Source organism: Monodelphis domestica, chromosome 1, assembly GCF_027887165.1.
Source record: "Monodelphis domestica isolate mMonDom1 chromosome 1, mMonDom1.pri, whole genome shotgun sequence".
NCBI classification, from domain to species: Eukaryota; Metazoa; Chordata; class Mammalia; order Didelphimorphia; family Didelphidae; genus Monodelphis; species Monodelphis domestica.
The window spans coordinates 373,780,374-373,799,610 of NC_077227.1; the positions used below are offsets into that span (position 1 = coordinate 373,780,374).

Consider the following 19,237-nt stretch of genomic DNA (forward strand, 5'->3'; position numbering starts at 1 on the left):
AGCTTGTTGGAGACTTTCCCCCTGGATCCTGTGTTGGCTTTCTGGGTGAGTGGCTGAGATTCCTGTCTTGGCTTTGGAGGAGGATGCATTGGTGGAACTCTGGCTGGAGACACCACCAGGACTTCTGGCTGAGGATTACCAAGAAATCCACGTAGAGATAGGGACTTGGGGAAGCCCCTATAGGGCTGAGAGGACTTCACCAGAGAAGGGCTGGTAGGCTTGTTAGGAATCTGTCTCTTTCTCTACATTTTACACTTTCACTCTTTCTACTTCTTTGTAAATAAAAGCTGCTAAAATTCATTTTGACTTAAGAAATAATATTTTTAAATCCTCAATCACAATATTACTTTATAATGTTCTTATTTAGTAAAAAAAAAACCCTAAATTTAAATCTTATATATGGAATTTTATTTGTTATCTGCTGTGTATGGAAATGCTTTCCATGTGAGTTCAGAATTAAAAAAAAAAAAGAAATCTGGGTCATCCAAATTTTATCATGTAAAATTTAATAATCTTCCTCCCCTGAAAGTTTTTCACTTTTCTTTTACCCTGTAGTTGAGGTAAACCTTGAGTATATCATAGTAAATATAGCTCACATTTAGATGGCACCCTGACAGTCTTGTGGAGGTAGATAGTATAATTATTATCCTCATATTATAGTTTGAGTTTATCATATTACACATGAGATTAACTGAGTTGGCCAAGGTCATGTAGATTGGGAGTGGTGCCACTGAGAACTCTAGGACTGATAACTCTAAGATCAATGCAATGGTCTTTCCACTCTACAGACTGACTTTTATATACAGCAGAGAGACAAAGAATAGAATGAAAAAAATACAGCCAAACAAATCTTCCACTGAGAAAAAACAATCCTGTTTAGAGTGGATCATTGACAATTCTATAACAAAATGCAGATGCTCAAATGCCCATCTCTTCTCTTCCAGTTAATCTTAGCACTCGCCTCTGTTGCTTCTGCAACCATTCATTGCATCCATTTGCTTTCCTGAATGTAGCCAAATTAATTGAATATAGCATTCAGCAAAAAGAAAAGAAACGATTTCTTTCTGGTTCTAGTTGGATGCTGCTCAGATTCACACAATCTATTTAGCATCTGTATGTGACATTAGCTTTTAGTCTTGGGGTCAACACGGAGCCAAAATAACCAGATGAAAAGTGAAAGTGTTACGCAGTTTGATAAATACAGCATTTATTAAGTTCTTACTTGTGTCATACACTGTGCTAAGGAATTCAAATACCAGCAAGCAAGACATTTACTACCCTTAAGGAGCTTAATTTTAATGGGTCAAGACAACCCATATAAGAATGCTACAGGGTACGGGGAGAAGAGAAGTCTGAGTATGATGAAGAGAGCACTTTTTGCCAGGAAGTGATGTGGAAGGCCAGGTCCCAGCAAGAGAGAAATGGAACTAGACTCCTATCCAACAGAACCAGGGGCCTTGGGGTGGAGTCCAGGTTTCTCAGGGGTAGAGATGGTTAAAAAGCATTAGACATTATGAGCACATTGCTGGTAAGCGTTCAGCCAGTGTTTATCTATATCAGGGGTCCCCAAGCTTTTTACACAGGGGGCCAGTTCACTGTCCCTCAGACCGCTGGAGGGCCGGACTATACAAAAAACTATGAACCAATCTGTATATGCTGTCTGGGATAGCGGAGGCTGCAGCGCTGGCTGGGATGGGCCTGTCACACCTTGCACAGGCCCAGCACTGCCACCACTATACCGGGCAGCAGTATACACAGTGCGGAATCCCCTCCCCCAGATCACCGCTCACCATGCTGACGTCTTCCATTGTGCAGCCACATAATCCTTTCTGTGGCGCCTCATTCTAAGGTGCCATGCAAAGGATTGTCACTGGAAGTAGTACTGTACATGAGCGATGCTGCTCTTTGCAGCACCACCACACACAGTGCTCCTCTCACTGACCACCAATGAAAGAGGTGCCCCTTCCGGAAGTGTGGTGGGAGCTGGATAAATGGCCGGGGGGGGGGGGGGTCGAAGTTTGGGGACCCCTGATCTATATTATGACAAATAGAATTGGTTTGGTTGTTTTGGTTCAAGTGAATAATTATTTTCATGTAGTCTGGTTGAGAATAAACATAGCGAGACTTTGCCTCCTCCCTCAACTTATTGAAAGGATTATCTGGCGGTTCCAAAGTATGTATCTATCACAGAGGGACATTTCCTTGATTCTTTGTTGAAATTTGTGTTTTATCCATGCATCAGTCTTATTATCATCTTTTCCTCTGTGATTTGTTCTGTATATTGGCAGAACAATTAATCAGTTTGGTTGGTCCATTCAAATAATCAGGCACTTCAAAAAGAAAAAAAGTTATATAGACAAACTGTCATTACAGAGAAAAAATAGCAATTATTTGATGAGTTTGTTAGACCTAGCCTAAAGTTTGTGTATAGGGTGTGCTTCATTTTATTGTTTTCACATTGTTTTTTGCCGTTTTTGTCTTTGTGTCAAACCAGTGTGATTAGCGATATCTTGGCTCTTATTTTCCTAATTATGAGTGCTATGAGAGATTCTAAAAAAAAAAAAAGACAAATAAGTGATTATGTGTGATATCTGTTTTCTTTACTCTCTGAGGGTCTTAACCCTAGAGGAAAGGAAATCTGTTCAGACTTTAGTCAGTTTAGGCTACAACTGCATAAGTGACTAACATCTCCTTTGACAAAATACTAGATGACAGAGACAAACAGCTGCTTGTAATGCCTGAACGAGGATATGGTAATACATGTGACATAAATGGAAATGGAAACTGGGCTTATGTCTGCCCATTGTTCCGAAGTATTTGACCTAATTTGTAAGCTGTTTTAAAAGGCCCCTGGAAATCTGTAAAGTATCAGGCTTTCTTTGTGTAGCTTTCCCTGAGAATATTAGCATTAAATACCAGGAAAAGCTCAGCTGGCTCCCAGTGGGACTATTTGGGTTTCTTATTTCAAAATATATTAGAACGTGCTTTAGATCATGTAATTAGTATTGCTTTATTATGAGTGGCATAGTTAAGTGATCATTCAGCTACTTAGTTAGGATCCTCACTTCTCCAACATAAGGACTAGCCATTTCTGATATTCATTGCTTATTTTCTTCTCTGGATCCCTAATTTTGTAATAGGGGAAGGGGAGGGAATAATTATTTCTATAGCACCTACGATGTACTAGGCACTGTGCTTAGTACTTTACAACTATTACTTCGTTTTATTTATCTCATTTAATAAATAGGAATACATATGTACAGCACAAATGAGCAGTGTTAACATACATTTCTTTTTATAATAACATCAGAAACCCAAAATCTGAGTTGGAGGCTACCTCAGAAGTCACTCAGTCCAAATTGTGCCTGAACATCAATCCCTCTGCAACATTCCTGACAATTGGTCATTCGGCCTGCACTTCTCTATGGAGGGGGATCTCACTAATTACTGAGCTGATACAGCTAATTGGAAAGGGTTTTTTCCCCCTTCTCTTACATCAACCATTGGTCTGCTTCTCATCAACGTTTACGTTTTGCCTTCTGGGGTCAAGGAAGACAATTCTAATCCCATCTCCATTCCTTTTAAATATTTGAAAATAGCTAGTAATAGGATCACAGTTTAACAGTCCCAAGGGACTGAAGAGATCATTTAGTTCAACACACTCCCAGTAAGTTTTCTTTTTTACAGGCTAATCATCCTTAGTTCCTTGAACTCATCTTCATACATATAGTCTTGAGGCATATCTTTGGAGGCAGCAAGCTGACATAGTGGATAGAAACTTGGACTTGAATCCAAAATTTACTCAGACCCGTTCTAGCTGTGTAACCCCTGAGCAAGTCATGTAATTTCTCTCAGATTCAATTTCTTATTTGTAAAATGAGGATTTAAAGAGAGTGCCTATCTCACAGGATGTTGTCAGGAGCAAATGAGAGAATATATGTAGTTATTTGCAAACCTTAAAAGTGCTTTCTCTCTTTCAATTTCTCTCTCCTCCCTCCACCTATATATCCATCCATCCATCTATCTATATATCTAAATATGTATATATAATTATATAGGTCATATATAAAGCTATAGATATAATATATAATTGTGTATATATTATATATAAAGTGCTATAAACATAATATTAATAATATTATCATCACCTATTTACCTTCTGGATACTTTTCATTTTGTCAGATTAATACCAAACTAAATACCATACTCTAGATGACTATAGCAGGACTATAATTTTCTTTATAAAAAACAATGTTTTCTATTAATGCAGCCAAATTTAACCTTTTTTAAAATTATCTAACATCTTACATTATTGATTCACTTGAGTTTGTAGGCTAAAACTCCTTTCATAGCAACTATTATCTAACCATATCTTCCCATTTCAGTATTTGTGCAAAAGATTCATTTAGCCAAGTGTAGGATTTATATATTTTTCCATGTTAAATTTCATCTTACTAGATTTGGCACATCATTCTAGCCCATAAAGATATTTTTAGATACTGATTCTGTCATCTAACATGTTGGTTATCATTTGTAGTTTTGTGTCTTCTATAAATTTGATAAATATGCCATCTGTGCCTTTATCCATGCCATTGATAAAAGCTTTAAATAGCACATAGCCAAGTACAGAATCCTAGAACACTCCACTAGAGACTCCCTTCAACTTAACATTAAATTTATTAGTTTCCACCTCTCCATCTGTCAATCATCTCTTCTCCTGTGTTCTATCTCTCCTCTCCATTTACACTATTCCTACACCCATTAATGACTATCCACTGGGTTTGGTCATTCAACAAGTATCACATTCTCCTAAGCATGCTATCATCTAGCTTGTATCTTTGCATTTGTCCACGTGAATATCCTGAGAGATGGTCAAATTCCTTCCTGAAATCAAGACTTACATTTAAAATCATTCTTGAGTTGAATTAATGAAAAGAATCTAGAAGTTTTAGTGGATTGAAAGTTCAAATGAATCAACAAAAAGCCATGCCAACTCCCATCTTCCTCCTCTCCTTGCTTCATTCCCTCCTGAACTAATACAACCTTAGGCTGAATTGAAAAGCACAGAAGAAAAACATGGACCTGTTGTTCTTGGCTCTGGTTAGATCCGTCTGGAAGTTTCTGTTCGGTTTTAGGTATATTAAGAGAGCGATCAGGATTGGGATAGGACTCGACATCATGCTATATGAGTATTAGGTGAAGGCACTCGGAGTATTTGACATTCAATAGGGAAGGCTTAGGTGGTACATGATGCATCTTCGAAGAACCTCATGTCAAAGAAGGCATGGACTTGTTTTGCTTGTTTTGCTTTGAAGATAAAACTAAGGTCTACTGTTGAAAGTTCAGGTTGCAAATTAGGCATTGTAACAGTACTATCCAAAAGCACAATGAATTGCTTCAGGCCCTAGAGGACTTCAAATAGAGGCTAGATGACCGATTTCTGAGGATATTGTAAAGAAGTTTGTTATGTAATTTTCAGGCTGTACTAAATGACCTCTTTGGTCATTTCCAATTCTTGAGATTCATTGTTGAAAAGTGTTGCAGTAGACCTCCTGCAAAGAAGATAAATAAAAGAGGGATTTCATATCAATATTGAGGTTTCTCAGATCTTCCATTGTAGATGGCATTGTCCAGATAACTATAGGTCATTCCTGAAAGAGATCCACACAGATGGCTTAAAAAACAACACCAACAACTTGTAAGAATGAAGTGAATGATTAAATGAAAAATGCATCTTTCTCAGATTTATATCTGCAGTTGGAAGGGTTGTACTGGGTTAAATCATAGGTAGAATCTTTATTCATATTTATATGTGAATGAGAGGTGTCACAGATGGACAATGAACTGGGTCAGAACTAGTCTTGAAATTTCCAGTTGTTTTTGATGATCCTAAGCTGCTCATTGTCACAAAATCCTTTTTTTTTAATGCCAGTATTATCCCACTTGTTATTCTATAGATGTAAATCAAGGAACACTATGATCTCAGAGGAATCTAAATATCAGGTTTCCAAAAGGGTAATGGAACATTACAGCACATCATCAATAATTTGTGATACAACATTGTTAAAGACATGTATAACCAGAAAGGGTATGTCTGTGATAGTGCATAGTCTTATGTCAAGAATACAGAAAACCAGAGTTATATCCATGGAATTTTAAAAGGACCATACAAAAGCCTTCAGAATATTGGGTACATCTTTTATGGAGGATTTTGCTCAAAAATGTTAACCAGAATCTCATGGAATTGAAAATGAGTTCTGTACCATGAAACCACAAATTCATCAGAAGAATGAAGTTTGAACATCGGAATTGTGTAACTGAAAAGTCATTCAGAGTTCCTAGGATCATTAGAGTCATAATATTTCTCGAGTTAAAACTGAAATTCTTAATATTCATGGATAAAAAAATTTCCTGGAAACTTTTTTGCAAAATTAACAAATGTCCCATATTAACCTTAAATGAACTCCAAGACTTCAGATGACTTTCGAGTGATTTTTCTAAGTGCCAGTAAAGTCCCCATTGACCCTGTTTGTGTCTTTATTTGTTCTTTATGCCATTTAAGAATTTGCAGGCTGATTAAAAAAAAGTGCCAGCTTGATATTGGATAATTATGAATAATCCAACTGATCTCATGACCTCAGTTGTATCCTCATTTTACCCCTTTGCAGTCTAAAAAATGTATTACCTAATGGAGGAAATGAGAAATATCCTAATTTGATCCCAGATTATTAAATAAATTATTGACACCATAGGATCAATAAGAACCCTCCTCTGACCTTTCTAATTATTCCTTTTGCTTTGTAAGTTCCACAAGATTAGACATTCTTCATTATCTTTGCATTTCTTCTAGTACTTTGCATATGAATGAACTCCCAGAACTTATCTTTCCCCCTAACCATTTTTCAATAATTTTCACTAATCTTGTCTTGAAAAGTTTTGTAGGTAAAAGCTCATTGTGTGTGTGTTAATTGGGTTTTCATTGAACTATTTATTCAAAATGGGGATGGAGCTCTCAGTGAGAAGTTTCCTCTACTCTGAAAGACCTGTATCTTTCTAAGGCACTAAAGAGTTAGATGCCCATCCATAACAGTTCTCTTCAGTTTTGTAATTTTTCTTCATTCTTTCCCCAAAATTATCCAATGAGGTTTCAAAAGTCAAATGAATATGCCCTTTAATTTTTTTTAAAAACATATGTTGTTGAGGGGGTAGCTGGGTAGCTCAGTGGATTGAGAGCCAGGCCTAGAGACGGGAGGTCCTAGATTCAAATCTGGCCTCAGACACTTCCCAGCTGTGTGACCCTGGGCAAGTCACTTGACCCCCATTGCCTAGCCCTTACCACTCTTCTGCCTTGGAGCCAATACACAGTATTGATTCCAAGACGGCAGGTAAGGGTTTAAAAAAATAAACAAACAAACAAAAAAATGTATGTTGTCCATTATACAGTGTGGGCCTACTTCTTTCACCAGGTTATTGGTTTTGATGAAACAAGTCAGTGTTATACAATAGCTACACTAAAAGTAGCAATGAGAATTTCTTACTTGAATATTGTATTATGTATAGATGTCATCATTTTTTATAGATTATACAAATCACAAGCAGATGATATGCTCATTTAATCTCACTGGCCTTATATTAAATTATTATATGTTCATTTATATCAGTAGATCCTTTTTGTATGTTTTTTTTTGGCTTGTAATAAAATGTTTCTTCTTCCAGTTCTCCTTCCTTTAGATACTATACTTTTACAGGATGGTCAATTTATCAACAACTTTATTATAACAATATTTTATATCCCAAATAAAAACAACTTAGCAGGCCACAGACAATTTATCTCAAAAATGTTTTAAGCCCTTTAAGTTTCTTAGTCTGCTCTCTCCATGCTAAAAAAAACTTTTTACAGCAATTTGTGCAAATCTTTTTTTAAAAAAGTTACATACAACTTCACATTATTTTTAAAAAATCAGCAAATCTAGGTAATCCCCAAGTTTTTAATAACTTACTGCACAGCATAGGTTTAAATCATTACTTTGAGTATTTCTGGGATATTAAGATTAGGTTTTTATATAAATAGTTTGGCTTTTAATAAGCTCCTATATAGAGTCTCTCCAAGCACAGCCTCTTCTTATGTAATTATATCCCTTTAGATATGCTTTGATTATCATTTGTTTTAAAAACAGCATTCCATTATCTGTATATTTCCAAATGTGGTTGAAGGGCATAGCAGTTAACTGCACCTTGAAAACAGCTCTGGCTTCGGATTTTGAATTATTTGACTTCTGAGTCTGAAGATCAGAAAGAGTCCTTTAACCTGATCAATTCAGCTGCACACACGTGTCCAAAAACATTCCTGTACCATTTCAATGTCCTTCCTCTGCAAAACAACAAGAATTAAAATGTGTCAGGCATCATCATGGGAAAGAGGAGTCTCTTAACTCTGAAGAAAGAGTTGGGGAGTAGGAAAGGGAAGGGGAAGAGGGAACCAAAAGGAAACAGCAGTGGTGTGGAAACATTAGTAGAGTGATGCCCTCTGGCTCAGGTAAATTTAGTGACCCTAGTCCCCTGGGTTAATAACTGATCGCAGGAAGCCCTCCAAAAAGGGCTCATTAGGAAAATCTTAGTAGAATACTTATTGAAGAAACTGGGAAAATCACCTCTAAAAGTGACTTTTGCTTTTGTAGATTTACTGAATGAGTCATCGATTGCACTTTCTCAGGCCACAAAGGACTGTAGGATCTAGAAGGCTAATGGAAATGAGTTGTGACAAGTTCTCGGTCTTGTTCTGAAGTAAGTGGAGAATAGGAAGAATGGTTGGATAAAATCTCCACCTTGCTCTACCATCAATTTTACAGATTAACCCACTCAAACCTTCATAGTTTCCTCTTATCAGATTTTGACAGTGTTAAGTGCTATTTATGTATTACTCATTTTCAACTAAGTTCTTTCCTTTTTAGAGTCTTTCCATCTCTGGTCTCTTTCTTCTGGTCTGTCACAGGAAGTCTAGCATTCCTCGGCCTCCTGAATAAAATTCAAATTCCTTAGCTTGGTATTCAAGGCTGCCCACAATCTGGCATCCTCCCTTTACAGCCTTATCTCACACACCCCTTTCCACGCTTCTTGTTCTCAGGCTTGCCCTTTGTCATGGCATTCTGTGCACCTGAAATGACTTTCTTGTCCTAACCATTTCTGTTTGTGGACATCTACATATCCTTATTTAAATGCCACATCCTCCATGAAATCTTCACAGAGGATACCTATTCCTTTAAGATTTCATAGGCATTTAAAAAAACTGTGGCTTTGTGTGGATTTTATATTGCTTTACTAGATTGTAAACTCCAGGAGGATAGGAAGGTATTCTATCTTTAATCTTTCTACCTTCCATAGTGCCCTATACATTCTAGTCATAAATGATTGTTGAAATTGAATTAACTTCTAAGGACCAATTACTAAACATTTATTTCACATTCATTTTAAAGACAGGGGGGAAAAGAGAGGCCTAGCAAGAGAGAGTGACTGACTTGTCCAAAGTAACATGCCAGTGAGAAGAAGCAGAGATAAAATGAAAACCCAGACCTTTCTCCTGATTCCAGAGACCTTCTTTTGTATCGTTTTTATGGTGCTAAAGAAATATTTGTTTGATAGAATCCCCAACTGTCAGTTAATCCTTAGCCAGAGGCATCTCCAAAGTGTGGAATGGTTGTAATTGTAACCATCTGAAGAGTGGTACACTGGAAAGACTGCTGGCTTTTTGCAATAAGATAATCTCATTCAATTTGTATCCCTAGGACTTGATTTCTTCATCTGTAAAATGAGGGGGGTGAACTTATTTGACCATTAAGATCTCTTTCAGCTTTAATGCTGTAACCTATAATTCTCTGACTTTTAAACAAACTAATGCTTCATGTCAGAAATTATAACCTTTGCTTCAGAGAAATAGACATTTCCTTTCTTCCATATACTTTCCACAAGAGTAAGCCCAAGAGAGGAAATACCAACTAGCTGAGTGCTAAAAACTTCTGCCTAATACTTCCCTCTAATATGCTTCAAGTCCTCTTAGAAATTTTAGATTGTAATGCAAAAGAACTCTTCAGAAATTGGAGTGTTGCTTTTTAAATAGTTGTAGACCTCTATGGTATTTATCTTTTGAAAGCTGGCATTTTCTTTCAACAAAGTATTCTAGTTATGAAGCTCAACTGGTCCTAGAGCCCTCACCCCATTGCTTGTAATTGTTTTGCTATCACTAATGGCACACCCTTGGAGAAGAGAAGACCTGATTCACAGCGACTCTTTCCCCCTTGCTAATGGAGGCCAGAATGTAGGAGTAGACTTCTCAGTAACTGATGGGGAAATTAAGGGAAGGGACATATTTCAGTAATGGTCATTTACTGCAACCTTGATGACAATAGATCCATTCATACCTGGTATCTTTTCTGCAGATGTGAGTCACTCGAGATTTTTCAGGTCCCACCATTTCAATCAGATACTGGCATAAGATGACCTCTCCTAAAACTCCATGCAGATCAGCAACCTCGCACCACACAGAGGTTGCAGCTATAACATAGCTATTGCTCTGGGGATATGATTTCCAAGTCCTAAAGAACAAAGAAGCACAGTTTGAGTTCCCAGCTCTTCTGGGATATAAAAGAAAAAGCATATCCAAAAATGCCAATCCAGACAAGAATTCTGAGGCATTTAAGCATGGTTATGGGTATATATTCTATCATTCCATCAAGATATAGCTTTCTCTTAAAAAGTCATTATCTTTCTAATGAAAATGAATTAAACTTCATTTTATCCTTCTCTCCTTATGTTTTTAGCTTGTACTATCTTTCAGGATAATAAATTCTACAAGTTTTCTGCCTGCTTAGTAAAGTAAGACTGCTGCTCCAAAACAATCTCCTTCAAGAGGGCCTCATCTAGCATTCTAAAATTCTGTGAACAATAGCTAGTATTTATCCTCATCCTTTTACTCTTTGTATTTTTTATTATTTCAAACATGGATCAAAGTCTTTCTCCAGATGAAAGAGTCCTAATCTTTTTAATTTGTTCTCATGTCCAGCCAACTGTTGACATATCCCAAGACCTTAGACAGAGAATTTCCCCCTTTTCTGAGTTTCAGCTTTCTATGAAAAAAATTGGAGCCATTCATGTAAAAGTCCTTCTCTCCTCACCCAAATGTCTTCTGCCACTATCTTCTCTTTCACATCTGTCTTACATGAATAGTTAGCTCTTCTCCTTGCCAAAGCATAACCCTCTACATGTACAAGTCATGCCACTTCATTCCCATCTTTCCTCAAAAGACTGCCTACTATATCATTCCCTGTCTCTCTCAGATATGTTTAATCTCTCCTTGCCTATTAAATGCTACTTCCTTACTGCTTGGGAACATGACCATGTCTCTATCCTGAAAGAAACTTCTATTCAATCCCCGATGTTGTCCCATATCTTGCCTGCCTTTCAAGGCTAACCTTCATGAAAAAACTATAATGTTGACATTTCTTAGGCACTCTTTATAGTCTGGCTTTCAACCAAAACTTTTGCCCAGTTATTAATGATCTCTCAATTGCCAAATCTAATGGCCTTTTTTCTCAGTCTTCATCTTTATTGCTCCCTCTGTAGCTTCTGACACTACTGATGAGCCTCTTCTTTTTCGATACTCTTTTTTTCCTCTAGGTTTTCATGACCCTGCTCTCTCCCAGTTCTCTTCTATCCATCTGATCTCTCTTATTTGTTGGATCTTTATCCAGTCATGTCTACTCTCCATAGGTACAGCACAGCACTGTGTCCTGGACCCTCTTCTCCCTCAGGTCTACACTGGTGATATCATCAACTCCCATGGATTTGGTAACCTCCAGTCTCATATCGTTAGCTGCCCATCAAACATATCAACCTGGATGGTTGTAGACAGCCTAAACTCAACATATCCAGAAATGAACTCCTTTCACCCCAGCCCTTTGCCTTTCCAGATTTGCCTGTTACTGTCGAGGGGACCACTATCTTTCAAGTGACCCAGCCTCACAACTGTCATCCTCATTTCCTTACTCTTATTCCCATATCTAATCTGTTGTGAAATCTTGTTGACTTTACCTCAGTAAGGTCTCTTGTATAAGTCACCTTCTCTCCTCCAACACTCATACCACCCAGATACAAGTTCTCATCACTTTGTGCCTGAACCATTGCAATAACCTGCTGGTTGATCTCTAAGCCCCAAGTCTTACCCACTCTAGTTCATTGCTCATGCAACTGTCAAAGTGATCTTCACCACCTTACTCAAAAAACTCCAGTGGCTCCCAATTGCCTCCAGGAATAAACATAAAATCCTCTATTCAGCAGGCAAAGTCCTCCAGTCCAGTGACACTGGCCTCTTTGCTGCTCCTCCCATAAGATACTCCATCTCCTGCCTGGGCATTTTAACTAACTATTCTCTATGCACGGAATGTTCTCTTCTCTCATCTCTGCTCCATGGCTTCCCTGGTCCCAAATAAAATCTCACCTTTAACAGGAAGCCTTTCCTGGTCCCTTCTAAATCTAGTGCCTCCCCTCTCTTATTTATTTGCAATTTTTCCTCTATGTAGTTTGTGTGTACATGGTTATTTGCATCTCCCCTCATTAGTGAGCTTAAGAGCTGGCATTGTCTTTTGCCTTTCTTTGTATCCCCAGTGTCTGGCACATATTAAGCATAATCAATGCTTATTTGCCACCCCCTCTCAATATCTATTGAGTGACAGATGGACTTTATCCCCGCCACAAGCAGCTCAGGGCAAGAAAGGGTAGACAGAAATGGCCACATTGATCCTCACCGGAGTACCACGTAGTCCTGGGCTGGGAGAGGGGTCATGCTTTTCACCGTATAGTGGTAAATATCAGCCTCCTCGTTCAGTACCTCCAGGACAACAGCTTGCTGCAGAGTGTGGTCCCAGGCCAGCTGTGCTCTAAGCACATGTTGAAAGATAGTCTGAGGGGCAGCATGGATGTCAACAGAAGCTTTCCATAATAATAAGTGAGAATTTTCTTCCACCTGTAGGCAGGCCATGGGGAGGAAAGTGATTTTGAAAAGCTCATTATCAAAAATTAAACATTTCAGATGGACTGCTTTCCCTTTAACCTCACCTAATCTGTTCATTTACACAAATTCAGAACTCATATTTGGATGATCCTCTGTCGTTTACAAAGTGCTCTTTGATTCTCCCAACAACCCTGTGAAGCAGGTAGTACACCCATTTTGCAGATTAAATTCACAGTGTTTCCTGAGGTACCTTCCCCATTTGGGGATCCTCATAAGACCTTGAAAACATCAGATTATAGCTGTCTGCTGGTAACATGGGGAGAGGGTACCCCGGAGATCTGCTCTAATATTTCTTTCACTTTCTTCCAGTTCTTCATCTCTCCTTTCCCATCAGTGCTTTCAGAAGAGGGGGAAATGCAAGATCAAGGAAATGACAGAGTAAAAAAACCCAAAGCATTCTCAGATCTTTCTGAAGACCTGCTCAGCAGCTCAGGACAACCCTTAGACTGGAGCAAAGCCTACCTTTTTATTGGCTACTTCTACATTCTCCAGGTAAAAGCGGCTAGCCCAGGTCCGGAACTTGTCTTTGGCATCTCGGAGCAGGTCCTGAATGGACTTCTCCAGTGATTTCAATACCATCGAGTGACTGACCAGGCTTCTTCCGGGGCCTGGGGGCTGCTGGCACCTGTTGGATTCCAAGTAACTTGTGGGCAGCTGCATGGGGTGAGGTCAAGGAAGGGCAAGGTCACTGCCATGTTCTTATCGTCGTTATTCTCTACCATCTCCCCTCTCAACTCATTTTTATTAGGTTTCAAATAGCATTTGATTATTTAGAGTTGTTTTATTTAGTCTAGATCCCAACTAAAAAGTGATACCAATATGCATATGAGGCGCTGTAAAATGCTCACAATGATCCTATGAACTGACAAAATGGGTCTTATTATTGCCTTTCATCAATGAGAAAACCAGCTTCTGGGGCACCACGAGGGGAAGGAACTAGCTTGAGACCACATAGCTAGCTGGCTGAACTAGGACACGTATCAGCTTTTTCATGCACTGTTCTTTCTCATCCCCCAGACTGCTTCTCTGTATTTTATTCTGTGTATTCCACACTCTATAGAGTGGAAGGTGTGATCTGTGAGGGCAAGGATTGCCAGATCCATCCCATCTCTACACTATTCCCTCTCTGAGATGTCCTGTTCTTGCTTATTCAAACCAGACTCATCTTTCAAGGTCCACTTCTGCTTCCTCCATGCAGCCCTTCCTAACCATTTTTATTCATTTAGTAAATGTTTATGAACTCTTTTCTCTGTGCTAATGCAAATGCACAATGCCCTGGCCTACAGGAACTGATAGGTGACTGGGGAAGGCGCCATGAGCTAAAAGACCTATAACATCATTCATAAGCAGCCAGTCACCTCTGATCTAAGCAGCACGCTTAGTATCTATAGCCTGCACTGGTATTAAGATTTTTTTTTCCTATAAGTATTCTTTCCCCATCTAGCTGGAAGCAGGAGTTGCATCTTATCTCTGTGTTCCTCATGGGGCTTGTTTTATGACACCTAATGAACTGAACTCTTTTCCCACAACAGAACACAGACTGTGTTTTTTTTAAATACTTCATATGTGCCTGTTGAAGGAATGAGTCTTTCTTAAAGAGAATTTGTTGAGCACCCACGTGGTGATAAAGAAGGACCCGTACAGAGGGAATTCTATCTGTGTTGTCCCTGATCCCACGGCTGAAAGACCCAGGCAGGTGCTGACTCAGACCAAGAAGGGACGTCGTATCACCAGATAAAAAGCTTCAGCCTCGTTCACAACAATTAGACAGTAAAGCACAGTCAGGGACATGATGACCTGGGATGAGGGCAAAGAGGTAAGATTTCTATTCTTCCATTCCAGGCTTGTGTCTATATTCACTACACACTATCCCTGGTGCTGAGACAAGGCAGATATTATTAACGCCTGACACCCAGAGAGGTTGAGTCACAGAGAAAGGCAGGAGTGGTTTGGGCCTAGGACTCAGTTTTCCCAATTTCCAAACCACAACACCTTGATATCAGAAGTGTCCAACAAGGGTCTGATAGGCCATGTGTGAACTGTTTCTGTTTGAGTTTGACACCACTGCTCTACACTATCTTGTGTGCGCTCGTACACACAGAGACCCATAAAGCTGAAAATTAAATATGTGTAATTATATCAAGCTTCCCTCAAATCCTGCTCCCCCTTCTATCCTCTCAGCCCTGGAAATGTAACAGTTTCTAGTTCTTATGCTGCAAAAATGCTAACTTTCCCTCAAAACCTTGGTCTCGTGATCCGAGTACAGGTCCACTCTAGCCTTCAAGGCAGGGCTCATCACGGCCTCTGTCCAGCATTCAGCGCACCGCTCTTTGCAGCTATGCACTTAAACACGACTTCCTGAACGTAGATGCCTTGTCCTCTGCCGAGTGGCCACTGGAAGAGGCCAGGTTTGGTGTTCTTGAAGGTAGTTTTTCTGCCAGCACCTATTACTCTACCTGAAAGAGCTGGTGGCATTCTGCTATCATGTGTGCTAGGCCCTGGGTGGCAGCCAGGTTCTCACTCAGGTCTCTCTGATCAGGTTTGCCCATGTTGTACTTCCTCTGACTGGACCTGGAAGAAAACAATGAGGTGCAGTGGCCTTTAGAAAACCCCTGAAACATCACATTGTTCCCTTGCCTTGAGCCACGTTCGTAGTCTGGCTGCACTATGCTAGGCAGAGGGAAACCGTATAGACAAAGAAGCAGTGGCTAGCCCCTCACGATCTTCCCTTGCAGAAATTAACTGCAGTTCACAAAGCCTTTACACGAAACTCAGGCAGAACAATATGGGGAGAGATCTCTAAATCATGGGGGAGTCAAGGAATAGAGAAGAGGGCACGTGGAATCAAAGATTTTGAATTGGAAGGTTATTTAGTGGGCACCTAATTCCCCTTATTTTACAGACAAGAAAATGTAAGACTCCAAACTTAACAGTGACTTAGCAAAGGTAAAACAAGTGACAGGCAAGATTTGAAGCCGGTACATCTGACTATAAATCCAGCATCCTTCCCAATGTACCACACTGCCTCACAACCTCAAAAGGAGACACTGACCTCCCTGCCCTGATCCCTCCGTAACAGGACCTATACCAACACTCCATAGAATCTTATCATTTTAGAGCTAGAGGGCATCCCATGTTGCAGCTTTCACCCCATGGACACGAAGGTGACTAATCTTATCAGGAACTTGGATAACAATCTCCATCAATTCCTTGGAAGAATATGAAAAACCCTTTTGGCATTTTATAAGCCTGCCTCTGCTCTTTTCTGCCCACATAAATGCAGTCCCATCATTCCTCTTTCCAAAAATACAAGGTTTGTTCTGCCTTCAATTGGAGCAGTCTCAGTGAAGGCAAGGGAGAATGTGTGTGTGGGTGAAGGAGAGAAGCTGCCAAATTCGACTCATGTTCATTCTTGGGCAGGTTCTGCTCTTTCCTTCCTCTGGTGACATCACCAAAACTCCTTTCCAGTAACATTATCTGGGAACATTCTTCTTAACTCCTTTACAGATAAAGACTCCACACTAGAGCCCTAGTCCAGGCTGGGGGCCCCTTTGAAGTCTGAGTCCCAAAGTCAAACATGAAATAAGTACTTATCTGAATGTAAGGTTCAAAGCCTCTTTTCTTTTAAAATGAGATAAAGAAAACACTCACTATTTGAAGCCATTTCCTGTTGCATATGGATAAAAACAATCCAAGTCTTAATCCCTAAATCCTCTTTCTTCCCCACTGGCCCAGCTACTCCTTCATTCCTGGCCCAGGTTCCACACCAGGAAGATTGCTGGGCTCTCTGCCCTCTTCTTAGTTTGGCTTCTGTCTTGACTGTCTCCTTCCAGGGAAGTCAGAAGGAGTAGGCTCTATTGGAATGAGGCTGAAGGTGGGAAGAAAAAATATAGACTGGCCTGCCCTTTTCCCAGAATTATTTCATTACCGCAATCTGGGATATCTTACTCACTTGGGTCCTCTTCCTCAAGCCTTTTCTGTTCCTTCTAAACCTTACTCACCCTCACCACATACATTTCTGGTACTCTCAGGCCTTCCAAGCCTATCCTCACTTGCCCTCGCTCTCCAGGATACCTGTATTGGACTCTACTGTACACAAGTCAAATCTGAGATCATAGCTGGAAGAGACAGTAGAGGCCATCTAATGCAACCCTTTCATCCTACAGAGATACTGAGGAGAGATGAGGGCATTGCTCAACATCCCGGAGGAGGCAAGTATTACAGGCAAGCTCCTTCCCAGCCATCTAAATCTAGCATTCTTTGAGGCTAGCCTACTTCCATTATAAACCTTTTCTTGTCTCTTCCTACTTGCCACGAGAGCACCTCTCTTAAATTCTCACAGCACTCACTGTCTATACCACAAACTGGCCCCTACCATCAGGAAACGTGTCATTTTAGTGTTTCCCCTTTGTTCTTTTGTTACTACAAGTTCTCTGAGGACAGCGACTATGTCCTCTATTTCTCTCCACCCATCTCCAGCAACAGTCCCATGCCTATCACTTCCATTATAATATCTTAAAAGATGCAAGGTTTTATTTTTATGGATGTTCCTTCACCAGTCAAGATGACAAGCCATTTTGTCTTCTGTAATGAATGGTTTTGTGAGTTGCTGAGACAGCTGGGTGGCAGTGTAGACAGAGTAGTAGGCTGAGTCAAGAAGACTCATCTTCCTGAGTTCAAATGCTGTCATGTTACCATAAACCTCTGGGTTTACATTCTGAGGGATAAACATCCTTGGTTTCTTTAAAGCGTTATCCTTTGGCCTGACCTTGGGACCCTTTACTTTTCTGGTCAAACTCCTTAGGATGCACTCTAACCTCTCAATATCTTTACTAAAATATCCTGTCCAAAACTAAAGACAATCATCATGATGTCATCAGACCAGGGCAGTATAGATACACTATTAGATTCTTTCTTCCGAATGATTCTAAGCCCAAGAACACATTTAGGCTATCACATTACACTACTGATTCATCTGGAGCTCACAGTCTACTAAAAATTACCAAGATCTTTCTGACAGGAATTGTTGTCTAGCCATACACCTCTCATATCCTGTGCTTTGCAATTGGTTACAAATTCTTTGAACCCCAGAGTGGGTCTTTGAGCTAACTAGGTGGTACAGTGGGTAGAATGTCAGACCTATAGTCAAGAAGACTCATCTTCCCAAGTTCAAATCTGGTCTCAGACACTTACTAGCTGTGTGACCCTGGGCAAGTCATTTAACCCTGTTTACCTTCGTTCTTCATCTGTAAAATGAACTGGAGAAGAAAATGGCAAACCACTCCAGTATCTTTGTCAAGAAAATGTCAAATGGAGTCATGAAGAGTGGGACACAATTGAAATGACTCAACAAAAAAGTGGGACTTTACATGGATCCCAATGAAATTTCATCTTATTAAAATGTTTATTTTTCTAACCAAATGAAATTCTTTTGAATCCTTCCTAAAGAGTTTCATTTTTGTCTCTTCCCATGCTACCCCAAGTCCTAAGCACCCCAAAAGATCCATTAAAGCTGAGAGAACATCACTGTGCTCCTTGTAGAGAAATACCCCAACCTTTTCAATGAATATCAAACTACTATCAATCCAGTGAAATAGAAGTAGACTTCACTCAACTGAATTTAGGCCCACTAGCTGATTTCTTTTGGGGCCTACTGTCTGATTTGAAGCCCCTCACTATCAGCAGATTATCTATTCTACAGTCCTTTTACTTGTGCCAAAAGGAGGACTATAGAAACTTGCCAGTTGACAAGGATACCTTGAAGAGGTGGAATTATCTGGCCGAAAGGAAGTGATGGACGTGAGATGGAAAAGAGATGGTGCGAGGCAGACAGCAATGTTGGTGGGAGTCATCTGGTTCTCCTCCACAAAGCTTACAACATCTCGGAGGAAGAAGAGAAGGATAATCAAGGCTTCTCGGTTTTCATCTGGAAGTAGGAGAATGGCAGCCTGTAGAGCACTAAACTGTTTTTCCTTAGGCAGATCTAGAAGGGAGAGAGAGAACAGATGCTTTTGAGGGAACAAGAGGGGCCACAGAAAAGTCCAAGGTCAGAAAGTGTCTCTGCCTAGATACTGTAACACATCCTCACACACTACTACTCATTTATACTTGGGGTACACAGAACCTACCACACTTGGCTTGGCAAAAGACCTCCAACCTTTTGCCATTAAGACT

At 39.8% G+C, this 19,237-nt stretch overlaps 1 protein-coding gene across 2 annotated transcripts in view; it reads right to left on the bottom strand.

The window, feature by feature from the left end:
- Window positions 1-7,753: 7,753 nt before the first annotated feature.
- Window positions 7,754-19,237, bottom strand: part of LOC100030871 (rho GTPase-activating protein 7-like) — a 35,561-nt gene continuing 24,077 nt past the window's right edge. Inside the window, exons 9-14 of one of the 2 annotated variants that reach the window (XM_007473985.2) lie at window positions 18,821-19,046; window positions 15,520-15,634; window positions 13,526-13,717; window positions 12,798-13,015; window positions 10,416-10,589; window positions 7,754-8,371 (exon numbers count right to left, since the gene is read on the bottom strand). In XM_007473985.2, the coding sequence (XP_007474047.1) occupies window positions 8,290-8,371; window positions 10,416-10,589; window positions 12,798-13,015; window positions 13,526-13,717; window positions 15,520-15,634; window positions 18,821-19,046 (1,007 nt within the window). In that variant the 3' untranslated portion in view covers window positions 7,754-8,289. Of the gene's footprint in view, window positions 8,372-10,415; window positions 10,590-12,797; window positions 13,016-13,525; window positions 13,718-15,519; window positions 15,635-18,820; window positions 19,047-19,237 lie in introns of those variants that run through there. The other variant, XM_056811558.1, reaches the window with a different exon arrangement.